This window comes from Onychostoma macrolepis, chromosome 15 (genome assembly GCF_012432095.1).
Source record: "Onychostoma macrolepis isolate SWU-2019 chromosome 15, ASM1243209v1, whole genome shotgun sequence".
Lineage (NCBI taxonomy): Eukaryota > Metazoa > Chordata > Actinopteri > Cypriniformes > Cyprinidae > Onychostoma > Onychostoma macrolepis.
In genome coordinates, this window is record NC_081169.1 from 29082254 (window position 1) to 29105839 (window position 23586).

General features: G+C 35.3%; 1 protein-coding gene and 3 non-coding genes across 12 annotated transcripts; all 4 read left to right on the forward strand.

Annotated features, from left to right (window-relative positions):
• Window positions 1–133: 133 nt before the first annotated feature.
• On the forward strand, window positions 134–22263 carry atg16l1 (ATG16 autophagy related 16-like 1 (S. cerevisiae)). 9 transcript variants are annotated; one of them, XM_058744883.1, is made up of 20 exons: window positions 134–266; window positions 1179–1290; window positions 2235–2325; window positions 2568–2673; window positions 5380–5453; window positions 5529–5780; window positions 6370–6435; window positions 7160–7246; window positions 7331–7393; window positions 7702–7746; window positions 8897–8999; window positions 10451–10556; window positions 11045–11115; window positions 12022–12093; window positions 12789–12909; window positions 13918–14023; window positions 14113–14262; window positions 14394–14441; window positions 14713–14814; window positions 20108–22263. In XM_058744883.1, exons 2-20 carry the CDS (start codon window positions 1185–1187, stop codon window positions 20199–20201), a joined length of 1863 nt encoding a protein of 620 aa, XP_058600866.1. In that variant the 5' UTR covers window positions 134–266; window positions 1179–1184; the 3' UTR covers window positions 20202–22263. The 9 variants fall into 9 exon arrangements, with proteins under 9 accessions (XP_058600866.1, XP_058600869.1, XP_058600867.1 ...); XM_058744886.1 differs by having other exon boundaries at window positions 169–352; window positions 7334–7393; window positions 8900–8999; XM_058744884.1 differs by having other exon boundaries at window positions 170–352; window positions 8900–8999.
• On the forward strand, window positions 9072–9350 carry LOC131521036 (small Cajal body-specific RNA 6). The gene has a single exon (XR_009266183.1). It is a non-coding gene; the product is annotated as a small Cajal body-specific RNA 6 (non-coding RNA).
• LOC131521038 (small Cajal body-specific RNA 6) lies at window positions 10607–10888 on the forward strand. The gene has a single exon (XR_009266185.1). It is a non-coding gene; the product is annotated as a small Cajal body-specific RNA 6 (non-coding RNA).
• On the forward strand, window positions 12413–12681 carry LOC131521037 (small Cajal body-specific RNA 6). The gene has a single exon (XR_009266184.1). It is a non-coding gene; the product is annotated as a small Cajal body-specific RNA 6 (non-coding RNA).
• Window positions 22264–23586: the final 1323 nt, after the last annotated feature.

The following is a 23586-nucleotide window of genomic DNA, read 5'->3' on the forward strand; positions in this document are numbered from 1 at the left end:
ATCATTAATTCTTTTAATTAAACAAAATTTTATATTTTATCATTGTTACTCTCTTGTTCCCGTTTTTAAATTCATGAGTCATGCAGGCTTCAAATAAAGTTTTTTTTTTTTTTAAGGGAAAACGTGGGAAGCACGCGGTCGGAACGTAAATCTCCTGCGACGGCGCAGCAGGAAACATACGTCTGTTGAGCCAAAATGGCGTCCGTGATCCTTCAGTCTGGAGTGGGTTAGCATGAAACCTGTCCGATTAAACCTATTATGACAAGGTTCGGCTCTTATTAGTCGGATTAATCATTTTTATCATTAAGGAGAGTTCGTCTAAACTAGCGGAGACGCGTTTAGATGCTGTGAGGTAAAGTAAACCTGCTGTTTATTGAAAGTGAAAGTCAAGTGCAGCGATTAGCCGGTGCAGATCTGATAAATCGCATTAAAATAAGTAAAAACCGCAACAACGACAGATTATTTATTAATAACGGCACTGTTTATGATCAGATTACATATTGTGCTGTTTATTTAACGCGTACTTGTAAGTAACTGTCACAAACGATCAGTTTGATCTGTTCGCATCATATCTGTCACGTTTTTTCGCTGAATTATTGTTTATATTTTCAATTTGACGTGTTGGAAATGTGTTTTATGTGTCATCAGTCTTCAGTGTCTTCAGCACACGTGATTGAGTATCATAACAGGTTTATTTCCATCCTGTAGCTGGAATGACAAGGCAGATCTCATAATCTGATTCATATAAACCCTGTGTTATTGATTATTATTGATTGACACTAACATCTGATCAATCACGTGTGATCAATTCATTCTGCTCTGAAGGCAGATCATCAATACAAATGTGCATTCAAAAATGCAAATATGTAATTTGAATGTGCATCTGTCAGGTATTAATAAAAGTAGCATGCCTTTTCAAATAGTTTATAGTAGTTGTCTAGGATCAGTGTGTTAATTTCATTTCAAAAACTTCATTTTCTTGTGTTTGGTCTTGAGTCACTTCCTCCTGTGTTGAGGAGAGATGTTCCTCTTTTCCCCGTGGGCTGAACGTGCCCTGAATTAAGAAACACTCTACTCTTGGTTAATTGTATTTGCTTTAGGAAACTGGTTCACTGGAATATTAAGCGTGTCAATGCAGTTAACTCTGTCTGTGTGTGTGTGTGTGTGTGTGTGTGCAGGAGGAGATGGCGGGCCGTAGAGTCGAGTGTTTGTGGAAACGTCACGTTGTCGAGCAGCTGAAGCAGAGAGACAGAGTTCAGCGTCAGGCCTTTGAGGAGATCATACACCGCTGTAAGATATATGCATGTTTATTTAGTTATTTGTTTGTTTTGTTTTGTTTTTTAGTTGGTTATTGTTGTGTGAGATGAGATTATTTGTAACCCTGGACCACAAAACCAGTCTTAAGTGTCAATTTTTCGAAAGCTGAATAAATAATCTTTCCATTGATGTATGGTTTGTTAGGATCGGACAATATTTGGCTGAGATATAAATATTTGAAAATCTGGAATCTGAGGGTGCAAAAAATCTAAATATTGAGAAAATCGCCTTTAAAGTTGTCCAAATGAAGTTCTTAGCAATGCATATTACTAATCAAAAATGATGTTTTGATATATTTACAGTAGGAAATTTACAAAATATCTTCATGGAACATGATCTTAATATCCTAATGATTTTTGGCATAAAAGAAAAATCGATTATTTTGACCCATACAGTGTATTTTTGGCTATTCCTACAAATACACCTGTGCTGCTTATGACTGCTTTTGCGCTCCAGGGTCACGTTTATTATTGGTAGTAGTAGTAGTAATAATAGTAAATTGTTTTATTTTGTTGTTAGATTATTATTGTTATCGATTATTGTGATTGTTTTCTGCTTCTTTATGGTAAATCTGAGATCATTCTATTAAACAAAATCTGAAAAAATATTGGATTTAATTTGTTTATTCTAAATTTTACCCATCTTTTTTTACTGTTAAATATTAAATAAATAAATAATAACATTATGTACATATTTAATAATAATTTAATATATATAAAAAAATTATGCAAATAAATATTCGTGGACATACTGTGCACAGAATTTTTTGTTTTGTTTTATTGTCTTCCACCAATATGTTTTCTGATGACCTAAACAAAAAATAACAAATATATATATAATAACATGTCATCTTTTGCATTATTTTCCTGTCAGATATTATTTTAGTTCACAATTTCTCTATTTCTCTTTGTCTCCAGATAACCGGTTGTTGGAGAAGTCTGACCTTCAGGTTGTTTTTTCTGAACGTCTCCAGACCGAGAAATATGAGCAGAACAGACACGACCTCAGGTGCTCATGGGAAAACTTTCTCCATCAGTTCTGACTCCACGTAATGTAGAGCTCTGTGCCTGAAATACTGCGTTTAGTGACATCTTTTGTAATCCGTTGTAACATTAAAGAGAGGAGCTAACGTGTCGAGAGAAGAGCGTTACGTGAAGTGGAAACCAATTATGAATTATGGCATTATGGATACAAAAAAGTAAGATGATCTGTGTGTGTGTGTGTGTGTGTGTGTGTGTGTGTGTGTTTAGTCCGGGTGGCGAGGGCGGTCGCAGTGATTCCCTGCAGCAGGAAATGGCTCAGATGAGAATTAAACATCAAGAGGAGCTGACGGAGCTGCACAAGAAACGAGGAGAGGTGAACATCAGCTCTGCTAAACCCTCAGCGCTTACACACACATTTACATTACAGTGCCTACAGTTACATATCAGCCTTTTCAGCATTCAGGAGCTTGACCCTTCCAAGGCATTCCACAAGTTTTACATTCATGAGAGTGTTTAGATGAACTTCAAAAGCAATAATAGCATTTGAATCAGTTCTAATGGGTCATTTCATTAAATCAATTAAAAAAACTCAGATTTAATTTTTCATCACTCTGGCATTTTTTTGTACATTTAATTGTTTTTGTAAAAGCAGATTTAGGTAAGTATTAATGTTTATTATATGTATATAAATGAAAATGACTCAAATTATTATTGTATTTATTTTAAAAACAAATCTGTGTTGTTATGATTTACTAAAACCAGAAGCATAAAAAACATTTTTGTTACTTGAAAATAGGGGTGTCTCCGACTAAGGATTTTCATAGTCGAATCTGAATTTTCGAATCATGCCGATAGTCGACTGATAGTTGAATCATATATTTGGGGGCGGGGCAAAATACATTACCAAGAGTCCAGTCAGAGATTCTACAGTCATAAATACACAGGGAAAATGTGTAATGGACGCCCAGATACAAACGGGGTAAATAATGTTTTATGTTTTGATTAAAAGATGGTTAACATTAAACGTCAGCAAAACCCTTAAGAATTCACAACATTTTTTTTTTTTTTTTTTCAATAGTGCTCTCATAATAACATTATGTATATGATCATAATTATAACGTTCTGCATTTCTGTTTTGAGCTGCGCGCGCTGAAGATGACCAGTAGAATGAAGTATATGATAGTTTTTAATCAATGGAATTTAACTCATTTATCTCACATAGAATACGCTTCGTTATTTACATAACATAACGTTAATTACAACTTATAGGCTATCTGCACAAAACGCCCCGAATGCACATGAACGCGTCTGCGCGACTCTGAATGAACTCCTTTTGTGGACGCGTTCTTCACGCAATAACATGCAAAAACACAACTAAACACTAAAAAAAAATCACAGCTTTTTATTATAATAGTCATACAATAGTCTCATTATATGCTATGTATATGAAAGTGCCAGTCATAGTTATTAATATTCTGCATTGTTGTTGCTCCCACCGCGCGCTGAAGAGATAATCACCGTATGTATAATGAAGCGCTTTACTACAGCGTAACTCAACCAAATGCATCTTATACGATATAAATAATATATACACGATATAAATAAACCGACTGAAACGTTTTGAAATCACTTGTTGTACCCTACCTGATCGGGAAAAAAATGAAGTCTTCCACTCTGCCTGTGTCAATTTGAGTCAGGTTAAAGATTTAAATCCCTGCCGCCAAGAATGCTCCTCTGTCGGTGACGGATTAGAAAGCGAAACTTTAATCTATAGGGGAAGTTGGATTTATTCACGCACGTTAACATATTTATTTAAAGCTTCTTTCTTTTCAGATTCCTATTTACAGCATTATCTTACAGCATTATCATAATAGGCTGTATATTTACCTATTGGGAGAAAACGGTAGTTCTATGTGAAATCAGACATTTGAGCACCCCCATATAGCCAAAATGGTATGATCATAACACCCCGCGAATATTCGACTGTGAGATTGGGAGTCGAATCAGGCTCCTCGAATCGAAGCATCGAATCGTCGACTATTCGGGGTCACCCCTACTTGAAATAAAATAAACATTAACTAAATAAAATTTAAATTAGTGCTGTCAAACAATTAATCGCGATTAATCGCATCCAAAATAAAGGTTTTTGCTTAAATAATATATGTTAACTGTGTATCTTTATTATGTATATGTAAATACAAAGACGTGCATGTATATATTTAAGAAAAATGTTATGTTTGTTAAATATATTTTTATATAATATAAAATAGAAGAATATGAATATATAAATGTACATGCATGTAAATATTTTCGAAATATATACTGTATGTGTGTGTATTTTATATATACAATACAGTACACACACATATATTATGTAAACAAAAACTTATTTTGGATGCGATTAATCGTTTGACAGCACTAATTTAAATGTTTGTTTTCGTATAGTTTACCTTGAAGTACTAAAATAACTGAAATTAATAAATAAAAATAAATATATAGGCATATTATATATCCAAAATAAAAGTTTTTGTTTACATAATATATGTGTGTGTTCTGTGAAATATTTATGTATATATAAATACACACACATGCATGTGTGTATATATATATATATATATATATATATATATATATATATATTTCAGAAAAATATGTTATGTTTATATATTAAATATATCTGTATAATATAAATATATACATGTAAATATAAAAAAATATATATACTGTTTTTGTGTGTATTTATATACACAGTACACACACAAAAACTTTTATTGTGGATGCGATTAATCGTTTGACAGCACTAGTTTTGAATTAGGTTTTAATTTTATATTTTCAGTTTTGGTTTTAATGTGGTTTATTTTATTTTTTTTAATTCTGTTATGTGCTTTTGTCATTATTACTAGTTTTTTTTTTTTTATATTTCTATTTCGCTTCATCAGTCTTTTTTAAAACCAAAAACTAATAAAAACGAAAAAAAAAAAAAACTGAAAATATGAAAATTGAATTCAAAATATAAACAAACTATAGTAGTATATCAAACATGCCAATGAAGATCTCTTCTCTTTATGTGTTTTTGCAGTTGGCCCAGAACGTGATTGAACTAAACAACCAGATTCAGCAGAAAGACAAAGAGATCCAGAGTAATGAAGCCAAGTGAGTTCAGTGTGTGTATGTTTATGTTTGTGATTTCTATCTGCAGTATGTGAATGTTTTATATGTATCTGTCAGGATGTTGGAGTATCAGCAGCAGATCTCTCATCTGGAAGGAGAGTGTCGCGAGCTCCGCAACTCTCTGGCCGATCTGGAACGAGCCAATCAGACGCTGCGAGACGAGTACGATGCCCTGCAGATCACGTTCAGCGCCCTGGAGGAGAAACTACGGAAAACCACAGAGGACAATCAGGAGCTGGTGACGCGCTGGATGGCTGAGAAAGCGCAGGAAGCCAACAAACTCAACGCTGAGAACGAGAAGGACTCCAGGTCAGAAACGCACTCTGTTTATCTCAAGTTTTTACCTAAAATCTTGATATTGGACTGTTTGTGTCAATAAAATACCATTTCTTTTGTACCAGCTTTAACTTTAAAACAATGAAAGTTCATGATGTTTGTAAACGACCCATATATGGGAGTCATTAACGGCTCGTGTGTGTGTGTGAGACGAACACTCGCGATCTTGCTGATTAATTGATCAGTCGTTAAGGGTCGTTTAAAAACAATGGAAATGCATGATTGGCCGCCACCCAGGTGCTCATTTCCTGACCCTCCATGCAGAAATGAGCTCATTAGAATTCTCCACCTGATTGGTTGTTTGAAACAGTCTGGGAGGTGTTTAAATGAGTGTGTAAACCAGGGATCCTCAAATCTGGCCAGCAAGATCCACTTTCCTGCAGAGTTTAGCTCTAACCCTAATCAAACACACCTGAGCATGCTAATCAATGTCTTCAGAATCGTTAGAAAATCACAGTTCGGTGAGTTTTATCAGGGTTGGCGCTGAATTCTGCAGCACCTCCAGGGCAAGATTTGAGGAACCCTGGTGTAAACTGTGTTTAACACATTGATATCATTGTAGGCGCAGGCAGGCGAAGCTTCAGAAGGAATTGGCGGACGCAGCGAAGGAGCCTCTTCCCATAGAGCCGTAAGATTGTGTTTAGAAGCATTTCTTCTGGGTTCAGTGAGTTTGTTTGAGGTTTATCATTGGAAAACCTGCAGCTATTAGGCGATTTTAACATTTCTGCCGTAAAAGTACAGTGTTGTTTTAGCGTTGTTTATATACTTTTCAGTGTTTTTAAAAAAAAATATATATATATATATATATTTTTTTTTAATAAATATTTCAGTTTGGCTTTTAGCTATATAATTTTATTTTACAAAGCAGCATTTCTAATTTTCTTTTAGGTGCTTTTCTAGTTTTCATTTTAATTTAAACTTGAAATGATGATTTTTATTTGTCATTTTTCTTTTCTTTACATTTTTAGCACATTTTCATTTTAGTACTTGGAACTTATTTATTAAACTTACAACATTTCTAATTTTCATTTAAGTGTTTTGAGTTTTTGATCTAATATTTTATTTTATTTCAATTATCAATTTCTAATAGTTTTAGTAAACAATAACAACAGGTCCAGTAGTCAAACACCTGGCATAGGTACTATCTCTTCCACTAATATTTATTCATTTGATTTGAATTTTTTGGGGGTTAGTTTTTACTTTTTGTGAGGTTATATTGTAAATGTGTTATGCTTTTGTCTTATATTATTTAATATCTTTTAAATTTAAGCCCTGGTTAGTTTTTATAGCCTATTGGAATCATGTTAAATCACTTTGAAATCTCATTGGATCCTGTTTTCTGGTTGGTCTAGAGATGATGACATCGAAGTTCTCTCAGAGGATGCTGGGAAGGGAACGGGTGAAACGTCACCGAACAGACAGATCAGTCGCACGCCGAGGTAAACACACACTCAGAGTTACAGATTTCATAACACATACTCTTCACTGAATGCAGTAGCTAACTATGTGTGTCTGTTTCTCAGTAGACGAGTGTCTCAGCCGCCTCCTCCTGCTGGACTGCTGGATTCCATCACTAATATCTTTGGGTACGTCTCCGTCTGTGTATATGGACAAATGTTTATTTTCTTCATTTTGTACACAACTTGTCTAGAACATCTCCAGGTCATATTTAAGCTCAAAATCTTAAGAAAACTCATTGAATGATGCAAAACATTTTAATGATCCTAAAATGTGTAAAAAACCTCTATTATTTTGGCCTGGACATGTTTTTGTGACTCTTGTGTTTGTGAGTGTGTGTGTTTGGTTGTCTCATTCAACTGTGTGTGTGTGTGTGTGTGTGTGTGTGTGTGTGTGTGTGTGTGTGTCTCATTCTACACTCTCTCTGTGTCTGCAGCTTGTCTGATTCTGTCCAACCTGGTTTCGTCCCATCTGACTCCAGGTGATGCACACTGTGGTGTCAGGGGGTGTGTGTATGTGTGTGTGTGTATGAAAGTGACTCTGTGCTGATGTGAACCCAGAAGCATGCTAACAGAATTATATTTCAGAAGGGCTATGAAAAGGATTGTGGGTAACTGCTCTGAACGCTTCCTGTTTATTGTATCTGTTATTTGTATCCTGCAGGATGCTGCTCTCTTTGTGGATATTTTTGTGATAATTGCCGGCTGCCTGACCATTGCTCTGTGTAGTTGTGTGTGAGTTTTGGCTGGGTGGGTGATTTGCCAGTTGAAATGGTGATCTGGTATACACTGCTATGTATTTTATATTGGTTTTGCATTCACTAATTGGGTGAATTACATTAGGACACTTATCCAGGAATTTTTATATATATATGTATGTAAAATATAAGGCTTTCAGTGTGACATATTTAGCAAAAAAAAAAGCTTTACAATCAATGCAATATGCAACACAAAATATTTTACACACCTCATGTAAATCCCAATTGTGTATATTTAATTGCATTTTACAAGAGTTGTCAATTTGTTGTCTTCAGTCTCTTACGTTTGTTATTAAATCACGATCACATTAAGTTTTTGCATGCATTTATGCATATTGTTAATTCATTAATATTAATACATTATAAATAAACCATAACGGCATATATTTTAATGTCTCAATGTGCTTAAAAACAAAGTGAATTGCAATTAAATTATCAAAATATACGGACATTGCTATTTAAATTTTACGCACATATCATTTATAAAAATAAAATCTTTTTCGTATTTAGAATTGAATCTTTAAATATAAATAAGCATTTTTTGTTTTGTTTGTATTTTGCACATAATATAAAATATAATTTTTTAATTATTCATATCATCACCCACCCAAATTTGCGGCACATAGATTTGAATTTGCTTTGAGTGTCTTTTTTGCATCAGTTTTGTTTGTCAACGAGACGCCTTTTACATTTCTCCTAAAATGTTGCCATGCTAAAATCAATGTTACAGATTCAGTCATGCATTTATAAATGCTTCAAGTCCATGAATGACGCTCTTTATGAAGATAACATGTTTTGCAAGAAACATGAGACTAAGATCCTACAAAACGAGTTCAGCACAGCCCGTGTGACACATGCGCTTTCTCTCCCTTAGAAGACGTCGCTCGGTGAATTCGTTCGGCTCGTCTCCTGAAACCGCAGAGGTGCCGTCGGCGAGCGCTGATGTCCGAGTTCCCTCCACTGCGCTGCACATCTTTGTGAGAGTTGCTTTCCTCGTTTCTCTTTCATGCATCCTTCACTCTGTTGTTCTTCAGAGGTCAGGCTTCAAAGGTCAATGATGAGATGTAAAAGGTCTGATATCCAGGTCTCCTCCCAGTCCTTCCGACCCTCCCAGCAGCCCCTCTTCACATTTTCCCAGCATGCTCTAGTTGTGCATTGCTTGTTTGAGGTGGCGGCTGATACTATGGATGCTTTTGCTGAATAAGAGTCTTTTAGAGAACCGAGTGAGACCTCGACAGCAGCATCCAACAGAACTACAACACAAAGGAGGGCTGGACGGGAGGAGAACGTTAAACTGGTGCATGATCTCAAGTTTTCAAGCTGAGACCTTTTAAAACGAGCTCAAAACAGAAGAAAACCAGTTCTGCTTTAAAGAGGACGGGAGCAAATAATTTGGTTGAATTTCCATCTCATTTTCAGTCAAAGTTTGGTGAATCTGAATGCTACATGTTTTAAAAGCAACAACAGGAAATCAACCTACACATTGCTGCACTAATATCACTGTAAACTTAATCGAATTAAAACGTGTTGCAGGTCAATTTGACCCACACATGATTTTCAAACTGCTTGGAAAAACTGGTTAATTTCTCTTTCCGAATTTATTATTATTTCTCATTTAGGGACATGAATGTGCAAAGTTTCAACAGATGTGTTTTGGAAAAGCTGTACAAATTTGAGTAATTATGTAGCATTTGTGTTGGGTCATATAGACTTCCCCATTGGTTTCCATGCAATTTGGCAAAAATCATTTTTTAAAAATTAAGGAAATGTTTTTATTTTGTGTGTGTAAAATTTATTAAATCTATTAAATTTATTTAATGTGAAATAACAAATGAAAATGTATAAAATTTTTCCTTTGTCATTTAAAGTGTGTGTATGTGTATATATATATATATATATATATATATATATATATATATATATATATATATATGTGTGTGGATTTCATTTAGATTTAATTTAATTGCGTTTTACACTTCTTTACATTCTCAATTAAATCTTTTTGTTTTTGAATCATTTTCAAAATATCACTTTTTAATTGAATTTGTAAATATTGATCGCGCTTTTTATTTTTTTTATTCTCACACACTACAATTTATTGAATTTTTATATATATATATATGTATATATATATGTATGTGTTTTTTTAACTTAAGTTATCTGCTGCCAAACTTTGCAACATAAAGGATGTAACTCTTTTAATTTCTCATATTTGATGTTTTTAGTCTCTGACGAGCTACAGCAGAGGTTTTCTGTTTTTACATGAATCTGTAGTGTTGATTTGATGAATTGCATGGAAACCAACGAGAGTCAATTTGACCCACAACACAAAACCCGGATTTTAAACATAAGCCGTTTGAATCTGAAATGTTTAATTGAAGTCTCTAAAAGCAGAGCGGTGAAACCCATAATCGTGTTTTGTGTGTAGGATGCCCATGATGGAGAAGTGAACGCTGTGCGGTTCAGTCCCGGTTCCCGTCTGCTTGCCACGGGAGGAATGGACCGCAGGGTGAAGCTCTGGGAGGTCGTTTCTGGTACTGTGTATATATCTATATTATCATTTTCAGTTTCGTCAGGGTTCAAAGGTCAGTGATGAAATGTAAAAGGTCCGAAGCCTCCGTCTCCTTCCAGTCCTTCTGTCCCTCCCAGCAGCCTCGGTTCATTTTTCTCCAGCTTGCTCTAGTCGTGCATCGCTGGTTCAACGTGGCAGCTGATATTATGGATGTTTCTGCTGTATATTTAGAGTCTTTTAGAGAATAATAAGACTTGATAACAGCAGTGTCAAACAGTAACACAACACACAGGAGGGCCGGACTGAAGGAGAACGTCTGACAGGCTCATGATCTCAAGTTTTCAAGCTGAGACCTTCAGTCGTTTCAAAGAGGAAATTGGCCAAATTGTGTGTTATGCCACCTCAGTTTCACAAGGTTTAATGAAACCGTTTCCTCCTGAAACAAAGATGCAGTAGATTTTCAGGTTTGTCTTTGTGGGATCTTAAAAGCTTTTTTGTTTGTTTCTCCAGGCCGATGTGAGCCTAAAGGTGCGCTGACGGGCAGTAATGCTGGAATCACCAGTATAGAGTTTGATAGTGCGGTGAGTTATTCTGTCTACATTACATCTTTAAGGGTACCGTTACTAATAAAATATGACATCAGTCAGATTGTCCTAACCTAGAGCCCTATGATTTCTGTAATGCAGAAAACAGAAGGAATTGAGGAAATCCACTGTGTGCTGTATAATTAAGGAATTTGGTGTAGACTTATGGCCAATTATTGTTAAATGAATGAGTTCACAAGCATTTCATTATTTTATTTGCTAAAAATGTTATCAAATACACACAAAAACTCTTAGGAAAAACAATATAAAATGCATTTAACAAATTAAAAATTTGAAAAACATGCATACAAAATAAATACACTTTATTTTAAGGTGTCCTTGTTGCAGTGTAATTATGTATTTCAGTACTGAGTAATATTAATTAACTGTGCAAGTAACACTAAGCCAAACCATATAGTAAATGCACAATGCATAATTTTTTTATTATAATAGTAAGTTCCTGTAATGTGTAACAAGGACAGTTTTTACAGTTTCATTTGATTTACATTTTAGAAGATTAAATTTGTAACATTTTTACGAATTCAATTGATTAGATTTTTGATTGTTAAAATTTGTAACTCTTTAAAACAGAACCCAGACAAATAAAATGGAAACATTGAAAACATTGCCCTACAAACCTCAGTAACTGATTTGACAATTGCATGTGTCTTCTAAAGGTTTATTTTGTCTTAGTTCACCGTCATAAATAGTTGACCTCAAAGATATGATAGATATGGACTAAAAGCCACAAAAATCCAACTGAATTAATAGGGTCTTAATTTCAGATAGAAAATCTGCCTATATGTAATGCACATCTTACTAAATCTCCACCAATGATGAACAGAATGAAAGAAAAGTGTGTTTTACTGTCGTGACTGATAGCAGTGTGTTTGTGCTCTGCAGGGCTCGTATCTATTAGCTGCGTCTAATGATTTTGCCAGCAGAATCTGGACGGTTGACGACTACAGACTGCGGGTGAGCAATTCACTGAAAACACAGCCATACATGCATGAGTAGCTGTTTTAGTCTAAATGCATATTTAGCTGTAAATGTTATGAAGGTTTTAAGTCATATTGACAGTCTCTTGTTGTTCTTGTTATTCATGCATTTAATTATTAACTTTATTTGTTTATTTTTTCTTTCTTAAATGCATAAATTATCGATCATTTTACTAATTGCATGCATGCAAGTTTAGCTTGTTTTTTTCTAAATGAAACCACAGCTGAAGATTATTATTGTTGTGTGATTTACTGACAAATCAAGCATAAACCTATATTCATGATGTTGGCTCAAAGGTCAGTGATGTGATGTAAAAGGGCTGATGTCCAGGTCTCCTTCCAGTCCTCTCGTCCCTCCCAGCCAGCTCTACTAATTTTCCCAGCATGCTCTAGTTGTGCAGCCCTGGTCTAATGTGGTGGCTGATATAATGGATGTTTCTGCTAAATAAGAGTCTTTTTAGAGAATCAAGAGAGACTCTGACAGAAACATCCCACAGAAACCCAAACACAGGAGGGCTGGACTGAAGGAGCCTGGTCAGCTGATCTCAAAAATCATACTGAGACCTGAATCCGTGTTCAACTCAATCTCATTTACTACTAGAAATGACAGACCTTAATTTAGTTGTTGTTTGCATGTGTATTCTAATTCATTGCACTTTCTTTTTCCCAAAGCACACACTCACAGGGCACAGCGGGAAGGTTTTATCCGCTCGGTTTCTCCTCGATAACACTCGAATCGTCTCCGGCAGCTACGATCGAACGCTCAAGCTCTGGGACTTGCGCAGCAAAGTCTGTAAGAGACTCTTAGTTGTTATACTTGCTGCTTAATTGCAGTTATTCAAGTCCATGAATGAGATGCAAAGTGGGGCTTGAAAATGAAGTGAAAATTGTTGCATTTAAGTTATATTGCTTAGCCTTCAAAAAATGTTGTTTGTACATTTCTGGGTGACAAACTAAATATTAATTTGAATTAATATTAATTAAATTATTTTATATTGAATATTGGTTTTTCAGCTTCTCAACAGGTTTTAACTTTAAATGCAGCAGAATTTCAAATTTTCTTTTTTAAAAGACAAACTAAATATTTTCAATTTTTTTTTAATTAATACTAGTTAATCATTACATTAACATTTGAAAAACCTTTAATTAATCTTTAAATATTAGTTAATTTTTCAACAGTTTTTAACTTTAAATGCATCAATTTCTAATGAAAATTGTAAAACATTTCATACTAGTATTAATTCCTTTAATTAAATGTGAATTATATTTACATGAATATTTAATTTTAAATGTTTGTAGTTTAATAATTTTTAATATTAATTTATTACATTAATACTTGTTTAATATTTAACATTAAATATTTTTCAACAAGTTTCAACTTTAAATGCATCAGAATTTCTAATAAGATTTGTATAAATTGACGTACTAAATAATATTCATATTAGTTCACATTAAATGGGTCCTATTAATTACATTAAGAGTGATTATAATATCTCCTATAGAAAAATGACCAGTCAAAAGTTTTTGAACGGTAAGATTTTTAATGTTGTTTTTTTTTTTTTTTTTTTAAGAATTTTCTTCTGCTTTAAAAACAAAATCTTACCATTCAAAAACTTTTGACTGGTTGTGTATATGATATTTAATAAAATAATCAAAATGTACATTTTATGGTAGTTGACAGTTTATTGAATGGTTATTTCTCTGAATTTGTTCTCATGTTGTTCATGAAAGTTGCTGGTTACTTTTAAATGTGTTGTACTATGACCCTTATAAGACTGATAAATCAAACTCTTTTTCTCAGGCATTAAGACGGTTTTTGCTGGTTCTAGCTGTAATGACATTGTCTGTACGGAGCAGTGTGTGATGAGCGGACACTTCGATAAGAAAGTTCGTTTCTGGGACATCAGGTGAGTCTGGATTTGACTGGAGAATACGTAGAGTTAGTTTAGAGTGCTCAAATCCTTCTGTCTCAGGCACTAACTTCTCTGGTGTTTAGGTCGGAGAGTATTGTGCATGAGCTGGAGTTGCTGGGACGCGTTACATCTTTGGACCTCAATCACGACCGGACCGACCTGCTGACCTGCTCTCGTGATGACCTGGTGAAAATAATCGACCTGCGCAGTAATGCAGTGCGACAGACGTTTAAGTGCGTTGCTCACACTTTTTCACTTTATATAATGGTTTATTTATTATGCATCGCTCTTTGGTATTCTAACTTTAAATGCATCGTGTTCTAATAAAAATTGTCACTTTTGTATTACTCCTGTCTTTCTGCAGTGCTCAAGGTTTCAAGTGTGGTTCAGACTTCACCAGGGTCACGTTCAGGTAAGAGGTTATTTTATTTTATTTTTTGTAATTTGATGCAAAGGTGATATAATACAAAGTATAATGTTATAAATGTACGTACAGGTAAACTCATCACAATCTTGTGAAAAGGGTCCATAGATTTGATTTTTAATTTTATTTACTTTTAAACATTCTTTTATTTTTGTCGATGTTACATTTTAATTGAATGAGTTCATCAACTGAAAGCTCATCATTCACCAGACTGCATCTGTTTTGCACCTTTCTGATCTCTGAGTGTTTGTGTTTTCAGTCCTGATGGAAATTATGTGGCGGCCGGTTCTGCAGACGGCGTTCTGTACATTTGGAACGTTCTAACGGGGAAACTAGACAAAACCCTTGATAAGGGTCACAGGTGTGCAGGACCACATGCTCTCTCTCTCTCACACACACGTTTGTTTTTGTGAAAAGTGGTGACATCCCATAGGCGTAATGCTTTTTATACTGTACAAACTGTATGTGCTATTGCCCTACACCAACCCTACACCTAAGGGTTTGCCTCCAGATAAACGGCAGTATTACTTAATCGCCGATCATATAAAAATGTTAAATATTAGCTTTTGGAATATTCAGGGTTTTGTGCTCTAAAACATTTGGATTAAAAAGCACAAACACAGATTTTTTCTTAAATAGCATCACAAATGTTGACATCCTATTTCTAACAGAAACATGGTGTAGATCAGATGTGTCCACTGGAAAGAGGTAGCCCACCTTTGTCAAACTTTAGGTCTTTATATCCTCAATGGTAGAATCAAAAGAGATTCCTGTGGACAATTTACCTATAGCTCAAATCTCGGCAACAGTGCTGTAGATTATGCCATATCAAATATAAGCCCCTCCCATTTCAGTGCACTTACCGTCAAAGCCCAGTCACCCCTCTCTGATCACAGCCAGATCAATCTTTGCATTAAAGGTGAAAACATCAAATCAACAGAAATTCATAAAAAGCCAATTCATCTACATAAGCTCAAAACACCATATAGATGGACTCGTAATGCTGCTGAAACATATTAAAGTATTGAAGTCTAAGGAAATGGTCAATTCCATAACACTGTTTAACAATTCAGCATATGATAATAATTGGAAAGGAATAAATTTAGCTATTAAACATGACATTTTTGAAAATATAGCAAAAAAGGCTAATTTAAATAAAACTACCACATATAAACACAAAAATAGAGCTAAACAAAAACCTTCTGAAGTGGTTTGACCATGACTGTAAAACAATAAGACAAGAGCTACGATTAATTTCAAATCAAAAACACAACTCAGAATTACACTTAAAGCTCTCAGAACTTCTGAAACAATGCAAACACGCACTGAGACGGAAGAAATTGGATTATTATTAAACACAAACACCGTATCATTAAACGCAATTGATCAGGGTCAGTTCTGGAGCACTTGAAACTTCAGTCTAAACGATACAAAGCCACAAGAACTAGCCATACAAGATGGTCAAACTTGGAAAGATTATTTTGAGAAGCTCTATACACCTCAAACTGACCCTCTGAATAATCCCAACCAGTTAAAAGTCCTTGAAAAATTGAATGCTCTTGAATCATGTATCAAAAACAACCAAAATCCACTAGATTATCCAATAACCCAACAAGAACTTGGTGGAAAACTGAAATCCCTCAAATGTAAGAAATCCTGTGGCCCTTCACAGGAACTTCAGAGTGCACTACTCAAACTTTTTAGTTTGATCTTTTGAGTTTAGGCATTTTTTCCTGAGGTCTGTAACACAGGACTCATCTCTCCTATCTTTAAAAGTGGAGACAAAACGGATCCTAATAACTACAGAGGGATGTGTAACCAGTAATTTGGCAAAAGTATTTTGTTCTATAATCAACACTCGGATTTCATCTTTCTTAAAGCAGCACAATGTCATCAAAGCTCAAATTGGCTTCCTCCCTAAACATCGATTGACTGACCATATTCACACACTACACACATTAATAAATGAACATGTACACCTAAGGAAAGAGGGAAAAATATTTGCATGCTTCATAGATTATAAGAAGGCTTTTGACTCCTTTTGGCATAATGGATTGTTTTATAAAATCCATCAAAGTGGCATAGTGGTAACACATATGACTTAATTAAAAACATGTATAACCAAAATAAATGTGCAGTAAAAATTGGACAGCAAAGGACCGACTATTTTTCTCAACAGCGAGGAGTGAGACAGGGCTGCTGCCTCAGCCCGACTTTGTTTAACATATCAATGAATTGGCAGATCTACTGGACCAATCAGACAGCCCAGGACTACAATTATTCGACACAGAATTAGCAAGTCGTCTGCATACAATAAATATTTGACTTCTATCTAAAACACCAGAAGGTCTCCAGAACAACCTTGACATTTTAACTTAATACTACCATGACTGGAATTTAGAAGTCAACATCCAAAAAGCTAAGATTATGATATTTCAGAAAACCCCCAGAAATCTAGAACATAAACGTATATTTACTTTAAACAACACCACACTTCAACATGCTTTATAATATAATTCTCTTGCTCTGATTTTAACTCGCACTGGAAATTTTAATTTGGCAATAAAAACATTACTTGTAAAAGCCCGCAGGGCACTGCACGCCATACGAATAAAATTTCAAAATGGACATCCCCATCAGAATCTGGACAAAGATTTTCGATAGTGTCATACTGCCTATTGCCCTGTATGGATGCGAGATCTGGGGCCCAACGAGTAACTACAGCCATAAAGATTGGCGCAAACTTCCTCCTCCACTGTGACAAATGCACGCCCTTAAGACACGCACTGTACAGTCAAATACAGCAGATTATTCCTGAGTTCCAGTCACTCCGTGAAAATGACAAATTTGGAATATTACTTGAAGGACCTGCTTCCTCTTTGGTAGCACAACATATTTATAAATGCCACAAACTAAGAAGTAAAGAGTGAACACATCTGCATTAGTAGTACCATTAATAAAAATAAAAAATTTAAAAAAAATTATATACGCACAGTATCTCACAGAAGTGTGTACAGCCCTCACATTTTTGTAAATATTTTATCTCTTTTCATGTGACAACAATGAAGAAATGACACTTTGCTACAATGTAAAGTAGTGAGTGTACAGCTTGTATAACAGTGTAAATTTGTTGTCCCCTCAAAATAACTCAACACGCAGTCATTAATGTCTAAACCGCTGGCCACAAAAGCGAGTACACCCCTAAGTGAAAATGTCCAAATTGGGCCCAAAGTGTCAATATTTTATGTGGCCACCATTATTTTCCAGCTCTGCCTTAACCCTCTTGGGCATGGAGTTCAGCAGAGCGTCACAGGTTGCCACTGGAGTCCTCTTCCACTCCTCCATGACGACATCACAGAGCTGGTGGATGTTCAAGACCTTGCGCTCCTCCACCTTCCGTCGTCTTGGAGGTGTGTTTGGGGTCGTTATGTTGGAATACTGCACTGCGGCCCAGTCTCCGAAGGGAGGGGATCATGCTCTGCTTCAGTATGTCACAGTACATGTTGGCATTCATGGTTCCCTCAATGAACTGTAGCTCCGCAGTGCCGGCAGCACTCATGCAGCCCCAGACCATGACACTCCCACCACCATGCTTGACTGTAGGCAAGACACACTTGTCTTTGTACTCCTCACCTGGTTGCCGCCACACACGCTTGACACCATCTGAACCAAATAAGTTTATCTTGGTCTCATCAGACCACAGGACATGGTTCCAGTAATCCTTAGTCTGCTTGTCTTCAGCAAACTGTTTGCGGGCTTTCTTGTGCATCATCTTTAGAAGAGGCTTCCTTCTGGGACGACAGCCATGCAGACCAATCTGATGCAGTGTGCTGCGTATGGTCTGAGCACTGACAGGCCCCCCCCCCCCCAACCCTTCAACCTCTGCAGCTATGCTGGCAGCACTCATACGTCTATTTCCCAAACACAACCTCTGGATATGACGCTGAGGACGTGCACTCAACTTCTTTGGTCGACCATGGTGAGGCCTGTTCTGAGTGGAACCTGTCCTGTTAAACCGCTGTATGGTCTTGGCCACTGTGCTGCAGCTCAGTTTCAGGGTCTTGGCAATCTTCTTATAGCCTACGCCATCTTTATGTAGAGCAACAATTCTTTTTTTCAGATCCTCAGAGAGTTCTTTGCCATGAGGTGCCATGTTGAACTTCCAGTGACCAGTATGAGAGAGTGATAACACCAAATTTAACACACCTGCTCCCCATTCACACCTGAGACCTTGTAACATTAACGAGTCATATGACACCGGGGAGAGAAAATGGCTAATTGGGCCCAATTTGGACATTTTCACTTAGGGGTGTACTTACTTTTGTGGCCATTGGTTTAGACATTAATGGCTGTGTGTTGAGTTATTTTGAGGGGACAACAAATTTACACTGTTATACAAGCTGTACACTCACTACTTTACATTGTAGCAAAGTGTCATTTCTTCAGTGTTGTCACATGAAAAGATATAATAAAATATTTACAAAAATGTGAGGGGTGTACTCACTTCTGTGAGATACTGTATATGGATGTATTTTACATGTTTTGTTTATTTATGGATGTATATTGTTTTATTTTGCTATGTACAATGCCAATAAAGCAATATGAATTCAGAGAGACAGACAGACACGGAGACACACGCACACAGACAGACAGGAATGGAATACTAGTATATATTCTATATATTGCTCACCATTTGTTTTGACAACTATAACTATATTGACTACAAATCATGTGAAGTGCATTGCATTGTGGGATACAATCACACTTTTCTGGTTGTATACTGCACATTTTAGGAGGTGATCTGGGTATTATTACATGTATACAGCAAATTCGCATATTCTGCGTCTCCGTGAGTCTTAAGAGTCTCAAAGGTCTTAGTTTGAACATTCTCTCACTTATTACAAATTCTGTCTTAGTCTTAAATTTATAAAATCATGGCATTAAATGTTGCATGCACTTGAGTATTTTCCCTTTTTATTTTTTGTTTTCTAGTACAAATATCTAAACCACCTTCAATCAAAATGTATTTGCTTGAGATGCAAATTGACATGAAGATTTGTTTTCTGAGAAATTGAACAAAATTAGGTTTATGCTTAAAGCAAGAACAAATATCTGTCCATGGGGAAAGAGAACTTGTTTTCCCTTTTAATTAAATACGTTTTTCTGAGGCCGTTGGAAGATATGATATTGTTTTAATCCTTAATTCACTCAATTTCTCATAAAACAAGTGTCCTTCTCATTTCACTACTCAAGTAAATGTTACTTCATTTGATATTTGCACTGGAAAAAAAGATAAAATACTAAGGAATGACTTATTTTTGCAGTGTGATTGGGTAAAATTAAAGGTATTTCCATATGCTAGTGGTTGGGAGCAGCTATTCATGCCCTTTTTTTTTTTTTTTTTTTTTTTTGTGCAAAATGACTAAAAGTAAAGATTGGTTGGTTGTTTTTTATTTTTAAACTTATTTTTCCCCAAATCTTTGGAGTCTTGCTAATACAGGATATTTACATTTAGATGCCATGTTAAAATATTGTTTATGCATACTGCAAAAATAGTATGCCATGCTGAACGTACTTGTTTATGAACCAATTACAGATGTAAAAAAAAAAAAAAAGCACTTTCAATAAACTTTGTCTTTCTCTTCTGTTTGTAGTTCTGCCATAAATTCAGTGTCCTGGTCTCCGTCGGGCACGTATGTGGCCAGCGTTGAGAAAGGCAGCAAGGCCGTGCTTTGGTCTGACATGTGACCAGCTGCTCTCTTCCTCCGCAGCGATTGGTTGAGCACCACCCCGCCACGATTGGATGAAACAGACTGTAAAGACAGAAGGAAAGTGAGCCCACCCTCACGTCCCACTGGCCTCTTGAACTACCTTTCCCACAATGCCATCTGTTTGGCTATCTGTGTACGTGTGCTGCCTGCCTGTATGATCGGACAGCACCGTACACATTATACATATTTATATCAGCTTTCATGTACTGTCTGTCTCGCACACACTCGATGTGAGATGATGGAGATTACACAAGTGACTCACTGTTCTACACGACTCGTACTGCTAGTTTTAACATGGCTTTAAAATAGTGTGTGTTTGTGTGTCTACTGTCAGAGTTTGTGCTTTGCCTTATACAGATAAAGGCCATTAAGCTGCGTGTGTGTGTGTGTGTATGTGTGTTGAATGCAGTTTCAATTGAGCTCTATGGATGGCACTGTTCAATATTTTTCCTAGATTTATGGAAATCCCACATCTCCCCATGAATAAAACGCATGTATTGAACAGGAACCCAATATTATTTTGGATGAATCTCACACATTAATGTCTTTATTCTAATGACATTTTTGTGATATTTAAACGCATTGAACCCTCATTTTCTAATTGCATTGCAAAATGTCATTTGTCGTGAATGAAAAATTAATTCTCATACTGTTATACAGTAACAATCATCCTATCCATAAATTGTTTTATGAATGAATGATTCATTCATTCATTTTATTGCAGTCTGCATAAATTAAAGACAGTACAACTGCCATTTATTTAGTTATAACAAACTTTTTTTTAACTTTTATTTATTATAATTTATTTGATATTTCTCTCCACAAAGTAACTTTACACCACACCAAAATTTTTGGATTGCAGTAATGAAAATTTAGTGGGAAAATGTGATTTAAAATAAAAATAATAATGTCTAAAATAAGTTAAAATTTCTAAATATTAAAATATATGCAAAATGTAAATTCTTTTGGATTGCTAAACAAAAACAATGTACATAAAATATTAAAAATCTGAAACAAACATGAAAATTGTTACTTTAACATTTTTTTCTAAAAACAGGCATAAATTTCTTTATGCAAAATGTAATTTCTTTTGGGGTGAAGTATCATTTAAACATTTTGTGAGATTTACCCATAAACTCCTGACCGTGTTGGTGTTTTTATTAATGCTCTGATTAAAAAAAAAAAAAAAGATTTGTGCCATGAATGAGAGATTTAAAAATATTTCCCACGATTCCTCCTATAATTTTCACATTTATTTTAATCCGCTGATTAATAGGTATCATTTCTGTAGAGAAAATGATTTATAAACCATAGTTCGGCTAGACGCCATACTTAATTTCACACAAATGAAAACGAGACTGTCACTTATTTCGGCCAATCACAGTGTGCTCTGTCCTAAGCCCCTCCCGTCGGGCCCCAGATGAGCGTGTGCATGTGGTGAGCGGGTGATGCTGAATGAATGCAGTGAGATGAGTGTGCGTTTTAGTGGAGAAAGCGATGCTCTGTTCTTTATTTTTATTTTCATTTCATATGCACTCGCGCTCATATCCTGACAGTGTTTCCTCCGAGCATGACGTCTGTTTCAAATACTGTATCAAACTCTACGCAGACACTCTCTTTGAGCTGTTTTGCAAAGGAAAACAAGTGCACTTGTGATTCGCCCGATGCCAGCAGCAGATGTGGTGACACTCGCACTTAAAAAAAAAAAAAAAAGACTGTAATGCATACTCGACCGAACACTAGAATTGATGTATCCGGCTCAGTTTAAAACACTCGCGTCCCCTCGCACTTAACGCTGCGGTCTGTCGAGGTGCCTAACAAGTGCACTTGGTTTCAGATGGTGAGTGGAGGGGACTGCACACTTTATAGATGACTTGTGGGTGTGGCTTGTTTAGCCCCGCCCTCTCTGATGCATTTATGGGTGGGGCTGAGAGTGGGCCGGCTTAAACAGACTGTGGAAGATAATTGTTGCTAATGTATATGAGGTCTCTGTATATGTCTGCTTAATGTTTGCACACCATAAAATGTGTGGGACGTTACTTTCATTCGTTTTTGTCTTTTTTGTGTGTGCATGAGTTATGTATGGACATCAGAGAGCTCGGCTGAGGTTTCCCAGACCTCTGTGTAAATGAGATGAAGAACGATAAGAGGGTCTTTTCTCTGTGTGTGTATAATCCCATGAGCTGACATCAGCACTCAGACTGCTGAGATTGACAACACGGTCTTAAATCGAAGGCTTTATGGACCTACAGACACCTGCTGATGATCGTTCAGCCGCCTCTTTCTTTAATCACCCACAAACATGCATTATGTAATGGATCGTTCTAATCCTGTGTTCCAGTAACAGACCAGCTATTAACTTTAGTTGATATGACACCACTAGATCTACTCGTAAAAGATGACACGCATCAGTATTATTCAGGAATTAATGTTTTTATGTTCAGTGACTTCTTCAGTCAGTATGTTCAGACGAAATACTGGGGCAACTTCACAAGTTTCTTTTTGTTTACATTAAAAAAATACTTATTTAAATCAAGAAGTATCTTACTTTGAAATACTTAAAGCATTCATTAGTCTTAATGTTGATTTTAACATTTACTAATATATAGATAGGTAGATAGATAGGTAGATATTAATAATATATATGTATGTGAACGTATTCAAATTGTATTTTAATTTATTATTGTAAAATTGCAATAACAAATTATTATATTTATAATACAATTAATATTTATTTAACAAGAATTAATATAATTTAATTAAAAATATGTAAAGTTTTTTATATATATAATTTTAATTTTATGGTAAATTATAATAAAATGTAAAAATATTTTAAAATGAAAAATAAAATAATGTATTAATAGACTTGAGCTTACATGAACTAATAACTGTTAACTAATAACTATTAACCGTTAACAAAGTTAAATAATATTCAACTAAATTGATTGCTCATTGATGATACTTTATTTATTAATGGGACTTTTTGATTTATGTAATTTAACTCCCTTATTGTTTTGTGATGAATAGATTGTAATTCTCCAATCAAAGGTGCAACTGAAATTTTAAAAGTCAAGATATTTAGTGTGCAAAGGGTTACTTTTCTATTTCATGCACACAATTATATTTTATTTATTTTTATTTTTTTATCATGAATCGTATGGGCTATATTTATTATGCTTTTCTGGAGCCTGACAGCGAGCAGAAGCTTTGACATTCTGCTAAACATCATCTTATACTGGTTTGACATGAGGGTGAGTAAATGATGACGGAGCTGTTATTTGTGGTTGAGTTAGTCTTGTAAACTAAGGTAAGGGTGGAATCCACATTGAGAATCCGCTCTATATGGTCCTAACCGACCCGTC

Excerpts from the sequence above, each read along its gene's own strand:
- atg16l1 (XM_058744883.1), top strand. The coding sequence starts at position 1,185 with ATGGCGGGCCGTAGAGTCGAGTGTTTGTGGAAACGTCACGTTGTCGAG. Across the intron at positions 10,557-11,044 it reads GCTCTGGGAGGTCGTTTCTG|GCCGATGTGAGCCTAAAGGT; the intron begins GTACTGTGTATA and ends TTGTTTCTCCAG. Across the intron at positions 12,094-12,788 it reads TTGACGACTACAGACTGCGG|CACACACTCACAGGGCACAG; the intron begins GTGAGCAATTCA and ends TTTTTCCCAAAG.